General features: G+C 40.9%; 1 protein-coding gene across 2 annotated transcripts in view; it reads left to right on the top strand.

Annotated features, from left to right (window-relative positions):
- Positions 1 to 8011, top strand: part of Dnah12 (dynein axonemal heavy chain 12) — a 154161-nt gene that overhangs the window by 133872 nt on the left and 12278 nt on the right. For both annotated transcript variants that reach the window (XM_031361735.1, XM_031361736.1), the window contains exons 65-70: positions 341 to 594; positions 1006 to 1146; positions 3096 to 3233; positions 4642 to 4875; positions 5780 to 5968; positions 7671 to 7774. In XM_031361735.1, coding sequence (XP_031217595.1) covers positions 341 to 594; positions 1006 to 1146; positions 3096 to 3233; positions 4642 to 4875; positions 5780 to 5968; positions 7671 to 7774 — 1060 coding nt within the window. The remainder of the gene's footprint in view (positions 1 to 340; positions 595 to 1005; positions 1147 to 3095; positions 3234 to 4641; positions 4876 to 5779; positions 5969 to 7670; positions 7775 to 8011) is intronic.

Raw genomic sequence — 8011 nt, forward strand, 5'->3', positions numbered from 1 at the left:
GCATGCGCGCACACACACACGCACACACACACACGCACGCACACACACACACACACACACACACACGCACGCGCGCTCGCGCGCGCGCACAGAGTTTATTTTCTGTTTGGCATGTGTGTATATAAATGCACCATGTGTATGCAGCATATATTGTAAGCTTTAACTTATATAACTAAAACATTTTGTTCAATATACACTTGTTATGTGACTATAAATTCATTAACAAATCTGCTGTTTAGGCAAAGGTAGCCAGAATTTTTCAGGATAGAACACATATGCACAGGAACTGTAAGCTAGAATAGAGTAAGAAGTGACACCATCTATTTTTTACCCTTTGTAGGCCTGCTGAAATTTGCAAATGATAAATCTATGTCTGGAAATAAATTTCAAGCTATTTCACTGGGACAAGGGCAAGGACCAGTTGCATCAAAAATGATTACAGCGGCAATAGAAGAAGGAACTTGGGTTTGTCTACAAAACTGTCATCTTGCTGTCTCCTGGATGCCCACTTTAGAAAAAATATGTGAAGATTTTTCACCTGAAATCTGCAATCCAACCTTTAGGCTTTGGCTCACAAGCTATCCATCTCCAAAAGTATGTTTAATTCCTATGATAGAGTCCAGTACCTTTATTTAGCTGGCTGTTATACTGTGTTTCTTTTGTTTGTTTGTTTGTTTTTTGGTTTTTGGTTTTTTTGTTTGTTTGTTTGTTTGTTTTTCAAGACAGGGTTTCTCTGTGTATCCTTGGCTGTCCTGGAACTCACTCTGTAGACCAGGCTGGCCTCAAACTCAGAAATCCTCCTGCCTCTGCCTCCCAAGTGCTGGGACTAAAGGCATGTGCCACCACCACCCGGCTATACTGTGTTTCTTAACTAAGTTTTAAACTCTTAACCTTATAGACCTTCATATATTCTGCTGCTCTACTTATTTTTAATGCACTGGTGTATGTGTTTGTAGGGCTCAAGATTGTTGTCTTACATAATACTTTACATTTGTTTTGTCTTAGTTCCCAGTAACAATTCTACAGAATGGAGTAAAAATGACTAACGAACCTCCCACTGGTCTTCGGCTAAATCTCCTTCAATCATATATCTCTGATCCAATTTCTGATACTCAGTTTTTCAAGGGATGCCCCGGCAAAGAACTGGTAATGTCCAGCCTTCAACACTCTCCAATTTTGTTCTTATAGTAGTTAAATATGCTAATATAAGGTTTTTATTTAGTATGTTTTCTAAATTGGGTGTATTTCCTAATACAACAGGAATTGTTTCTACCTGATTCATCATTTTATCCCCAATGGCCTATATTCTGCTTATGACAAAGTAAATACTGAAATAAATAATTTTTGAATAAATATAGTTTAGTCTATAAACTAAAGGCCAAAAAATTTTAGGTTATATCAACCACTCTTTCCACAAATATGTGTGTTGCGCATCTCCAAAATACTAGATATAAAGCAAGGAGACCATACATGCAGAGGAATGTGCTTTTGAAAAACTCACATACCATGTTTTCCACTGTGTAACTAAAATCATTTCAGAGTTAGACATCATGGTTTGTGTTTGTCATACCAGCACTCAGGAGGCTGATGCAGGAGGATTGCTACAAGCCTGGATTATGTAAGCAGTTCTAGGCTAGCCTGTGCTTCAGACTAAAACCTTGTCCAGCAAGTGGTACTGAGAATATCACATTAGGATGGCAATAGATTCCACCTCTCACGCTGCACAAAAACCCACTCCAAATGAGTCAAAAAGGAAAGAGTTAACTGAAGAGACAGCTTAGAGAGTTGGAGAAAAGCTTTGCTAACTATACAGCAGACAGAATGCATATCTAGAACGTGCAAACAACTTAAAACTCAGCAAGAAATTAACAACTCAGTCAGTCAATGGACTAGTGAACAGTGTCATAGAATGAAATACAAACGTTCAGTAAACATGAAAACACACACAACCTCACTAGTTATCAGAGACGCACAAATTAAAACTACATTAAGGCTTCCTCTGACCCAAGTTAGAATGGCAGCCATTCAGAAAGCAAACAAGAGGCTGGGGAACAGCGAGAGAGTCACCCCTGGGGTAACCCCCAACCATCTGTAATGCAGCTGCAGGGATCCGATGGCCTCCTCTGACCTTCATGGGCACTGCACATACCGGCAAGCAGACATACACATTACACATGAAATAAGTCTCTTTTTTTAAAAGATTTATTTATTTATTGTATGTAAGTACACTGTAGCTGTCTTCATACACCCCAGCACGTGGGTCTGTCTCAGCTGACATCACTCTGCCAATCAGCCCAAGTCCACAGAATCAGCAAGAGGCTGCAGCACAGCACCAGAAAGATTTTTGGTGCGTTTCTCTCTATGGAGTCCTGACAAATGCAGCTCAACTATGCAATGTAAGGCAGACCAATACGTGCATGTTGTTAGCATTTCACACCTGTGTTCACTTTAATGAAATGTTCCTTCACATGTTTGCCCCAGAAAAACACCATCCAACTTACCTTCCAAAGATCCCTTAAGTCTTCAATTCAAATACTTGCAATCTACTGTGAGAGATCTAAAGAGATGGGAAATTATGCCCCAGAGCACTGATACAGGAGGCATACATGGCATCCATATGAAATACTGGAAGACGTCATGAATAGATCAACTAAAAATGCATTCACCAGTGCTCTCTGAAAGAAAAGGAACAGCATTAGGAATTATATATTGGAGTTTATTCATATTCTCTTCATTAGCTATTCTTTTGTACTTACAGTCTGAAGCACATGCCCACAAATCTACAAGATAATACTGAGTTATAAGATTAGAGATATCTATGAATGACAGGTATCATTAACCAACACATTTCTAAAATAGTAATAATCTATATTTTAGTAACATTTAGTACTATGGTTTACTTAGTGTTGGGCATTTTAATTAAGCATAAGATGAGTGTTTTTATATGAAGTATATCTAGATACATGCTGTTTTAAAATAGAAGTTTGAAATGACATCTGACCATAGACCCTGGTAATGAGAAGATAATCTATTTTTCTAGTTTTACTGATAGAAATCTAATCAGATTTTCCTCTTATACAATTTTTGTATTAAAGGCATGGGAAAAGTTGCTTTTTGGAGTTTGCTTTTTTCATGCCCTTGTTCAAGAGAGAAAGAAATTTGGTCCCCTGGGTTGGAATATTCCATATGGATTTAATGAGTCTGACCTACGCATCAGTATCCGGCAGCTACAGGTAAGATAAAACAGAACCAGCATTTATGAAGGTCACTGCCTAACAGCCGCTAGGCTACAGTTAATGGTATTTGTGCCAACATTTGTAATAAAGATAACAGACTATTTTTATAGAAATTATTGATACTTAACTCAGTAATGGAGCACTTGCCTAATATACATGAGGCCCTAAGTTTGGTCCCCAGCACTGAAGGGGGAATAAAGAGTTGAAAGTAAATTATTAGTATTTTATCAAATCTTGTGAAAATAATGAATAAGATACCTTCCCTGAAATAAATCCTGCATTGTGAGAATCCATATAGTTGCTGAAATCCATACTTACAAATTGTAGTGTATGCTGAATGACTTTGATTTGAACACTGATTTTGAAACTAGTAGTCAATATGGAATATATTTTACTTAAAATATTTGCCACACAACCTGTAAGCAACCAACTAAGAACTTGACATCTGCCAGACCCCAGATAGCATTTTCTGAGGTCAACTTTCCCAACTCCAGCACTGATATCCACAGACATCAGCTAGATCCATCATTCACACCTTTAGGGGTGGAGACATGGGAGAGACTCACCTTTAAACCATCCTCATCTGGTCATGGTAGCAGGATACCTCTCTCCTCATCTGGTCATGCTGGCAGGATACCTCTCTCCAAAGAGCCAAAACTCATAGCTAGGTGGGTAAATCAGCAAGAAGGGTTGTCTCCACTTCTTGCATATAGTAACAATTTAACATTCCATTCTCTTGGGGGCTCCTCCAGTTTTGGGGAGACCCAAACAAACATGCATATGCCCTCCCCTAAAGAGAAGGAAAGGATAATGTTTTCATATGTCACAAAATTCTTTCCCTCAAGGAATAACCTTCCATCTTTCTCAGTCCTCTCTCAAATCTCGTGACTATTCTCTTCCCCTGCAAACATGGGAGTCTCAAACAAGACTTATTTTAACTGGGCTCTGGAGAGCTTAAAAAATATTTTCTTAACCATGCACCATTTATTCTATACTTTAGACAGGCAAAACTCTCTCAACCATTAACATTGCATTGCAACACACACACACACACATGCGCACACACACGGACACACATGCACATACATCAACATGTGAGACAGGAATGGTGGCTCACTCTTTCCAGCTCAGCACTTGAAAGTCTGAGGCAGGTCTGTTGGCATGAGTCTCAGGCCAGCCTGGATAGCAATAGATTTATATATCAGAAAAAAATGGGGAATGGAGACAAAGTAATTCCAAATCAAATACTGAATACCAGACATTCCCTAGCACCCATGATAATTCTTTCACCCCACACCCCCCACTTCCTGCATAGACAGGGAAAGAAAAGAGACTGCCATTTTCAAGTTGAAATGAAGTGAAAGGCTTTAATTTTTTTCTTTTCTCACTTTTATCTTTGCTTCAGTTGTTTATAAATGAATATGACACAATCCCATTCGAAGCTATCTCCTACCTGACTGGGGAGTGTAACTATGGAGGGAGAGTGACAGATGACTGGGACAGGCGACTCCTGCTGACCATGCTGGCTGACTTTTACAACTCGCAAATCATTGAAAACCCTCACTACAAGTTCTCACCCAGTGGAAACTACTTTGCGCCTCCCAAAGGCACTTATGATGACTATATTGAATTCATTAAGGTAAATTGTGTTCTGAAGCTAGGATAAGACAGGTGTTCGTGTGCTTGTGCATGTGTGTGCATGTGTGCGTGTGAGTGTGTGTGTGTGTGTGTGTGTGTGAGAGAGAGAGAGAGAGAGAGAGAGAGAGAGAGAGAGAGAGAGATTTAAGTAAATGATGAGAAGTATCTTCTAATGTACAAGTTTAGGGAAGCAAGATTTTAATGAACTCTCAGACTCGTTTTTGTTTGGATAATTACTGGACATCAGCAAATCTAAAGCTTTTGGTACTTGATGCTTAGTTGGTTCTTATCCCTTTGTTTGAGTATCTGACTTATGAATTAATTAATGCTTCATAGTAGGAAACAAAAAAGAACATGCTTCCATCTGCCCTTGTGGTATTATCTGGATGAAAGGCAGCTTAATGGGAGAAAAATCATATAATTTGTATTAATTTAATATTTATGTATCCAGGAACTTTACTGAAAGATTTAAAACCTAAAAAAGCTGTTTCCTTTGGGATTTATTTATAAAGCCATTTAAATACATGGCTGCAACTGTAGAGAACTGAATACACAAAGGGAAGCAAGCCCTGGCCCCTAAGGGGTGGCAAACAGTGACAGTGATTGGGAGGCCTGCAGGAGACTAAGGGAGGAGAGCAGCGTTACCTCAGTGAGGTCTGCAGACTCTCGCGCGCCAGATAGCTTTCTGTCTCTAGTCAGAGGAAAATCTCTCCCCTTCTTGGCACAGCACAAGGGGGAAACTTATGCCCTGTTGTTAGGTAGATTAGGGTAGGATGAAAACTCTAAACACATTCATATTAAATAACCTTGAGCTCAGAGTAACTGTTTGGCTAAGGCAGTGTATTTCCGAGTGGCATATCCTCATCCCACTGAGTATATGATGCCTGCTTCACATCTTCTCTTAGAAACTGCCGTTTACTCAAGAGCCAGAGATATTCGGATTACACGAAAATGTTGATATCTCCAAAGATCTTCAACAAACAAAAATCCTTTTTGAGTCCTTGCTCCTCACCCAGGGTGGCGCCAAACAGACAGGCTCCTCAGGAAGCACTGACCAGGTCCTGTTAGAAATCACGGAAGACATCCTCACACAGGTAACATTTGCCTTCAAATGCAGCGCTCACTCTGTAACGGAAATGTGGTCTGTACTGGGGTGCAAGGAAGTGGCAGTGTGACGATTAGCAAGAGGCTTTACCTCTCAAACACTGGTTTCCAAATCTGCTAGGTGGAGAGAAGAATTTTAGTTGTTATAATGATTTACTTTTGAGGACATTAAGGAGAAATTAATTTAAAATAGTTTGTAAAATACCTACTACATAGCCAAGTGCTTAGTAACCTGTAGTTGTGGATGAACTAATGTACATAATGTTTATTTTTACTTCTAAATAAAAAATAAAAGACTTTTAAAAAATGGAATGTTCTGAATGTGCTGGTCCGAGGAGCACATGTTTTTTTTTTTTTTATCTATACCTCAGGAGGTGGAAGGCACAAGGAGATGATGTCAGTGCTCAGCCAGCAACTGTGCATCCTATGGTACAGCTCAGTGGACTCAGCCTGCTGGGTACTGCAGAGAGCAAGCAGCCCAGTGGACTCAGCCTTCTGGGTACTGCAGAGAGCAGCCCAGTGGACTCAGCCTGCTGGGTACTGCAGAGAGCTGCCCAGTGGACTCAGCCTGCTGGGTACTGCAGAGAGCAAGCAGTCCAGTGGACTCAGCCTGCTCGGTACTGCAGAGAGCAGTCCAGTGGACTCAGCCTGCTGGGTACTGCAGAGAGCAGGCCAGTGGACTCAGCCTGCTGGGCACTGCAGAGAGGTGCTGCGTTGTCACCTCTACTCTATGTCTAAGGTCAATAAAAAGTGGCTAAGGGAAACTCCAACAGATTATGATCCTCACCAGCAAGCTTTATAGTTCCCTTGCAGTGTTAATACTGGAAATACTCCCATACATATCTGGCCCCCTAGTCCACCGCCTCCAGAGTCCGTGGGCTGTACCACCACAGGATTCCCACCGTAGTCCTGGCGATGGTCGTCAGTGTCAGAAGGGGCGTGGCACTACTTGCCACCACAATGGAAGCCAACAGTCAGTCTGGGCTTCTAAGCTGCTGACTCTACAATCTGCCTCCTTTCACACCCACCTCCGTGGTTTTCCTCTGTGGGGAAAGGCTGTTGGCTTCACAAAGCTCTCTCTCCAGTGAGAGCCCTAACAACAACCCAGCAGATCTATGACTTGTTAGGGTTAAGGGAAGTGTGCTGAGTCACAGTCACTGGGGTGACAGCACTTAGGTTCTTTAGTACCAAGCATGGACTATTACTTTGGGACAGGAAAGATAACTTGACTCTCAGTTCAACCATTCCCTGATTGGGAGACTTCCTTGTCACTTAAGGAGCATGAACTCCAATGTCTCAGGACTTGTCAGCATTCCACAAGCCTTGTCATCTTGTCACCTCACCTCAGTGTCTGTGAATACTGTATAGAACTCACACTCTTTCTCTCTCCCTGTGCCCTAGAATATTTCTATACCTACAGGATTGGCTACACGATAGGAGAGTAAGTTAACCAGCGATTATTGATAAGTGAACATGAAACCATTACAAAATTGTAAATGCATTTTATCAGTGGAAAACAAGACTTAGTTTACAAAAAGAAACTGTACAGCTTCTTAGAAACATAATGTCCTCATCTGTACAGTGGGAACAATAATGCTTACCTATGTGTTAGCTAGTATTGACCTTATAGCTGAATGAAACTTACGGTCTGCTCAGAGAGCAACTTGTGATTTTCAGCACATGTTCTTTCAGCTACCAATTGATTTTGACATAGAAGCAGCGCTGAAGAGATATCCTGTGAGGTACGAGGAGAGCATGAACACTGTGTTGGTGCAGGAAATGGAGCGGTTTAACAAGTAAGTAAATCCCTGGAGTTCAGAGCCGCAGCCAACCAAAGCTGACGAGTGCCATGCTGGTATTAAATTTAAAAACCTTTAAAAAGTATAAAAATGCTCCCTTTTTGGTTGTGTTTCTAGTTTTTTTGTTGGTTTGGTTTGGTTTGGTTTGGTTTGGTTTGGGTTTTGGGTTTTTTGAGACAGGGTTTCTCTGTATAGCCCTGGCTGTCCTAGAACTCACTTTGTAGACCAGGCTGG

The sequence above is a fragment of the Mastomys coucha genome, unplaced genomic scaffold (genome assembly GCF_008632895.1).
Source record: "Mastomys coucha isolate ucsf_1 unplaced genomic scaffold, UCSF_Mcou_1 pScaffold9, whole genome shotgun sequence".
NCBI lineage: Eukaryota > Metazoa > Chordata > Mammalia > Rodentia > Muridae > Mastomys > Mastomys coucha.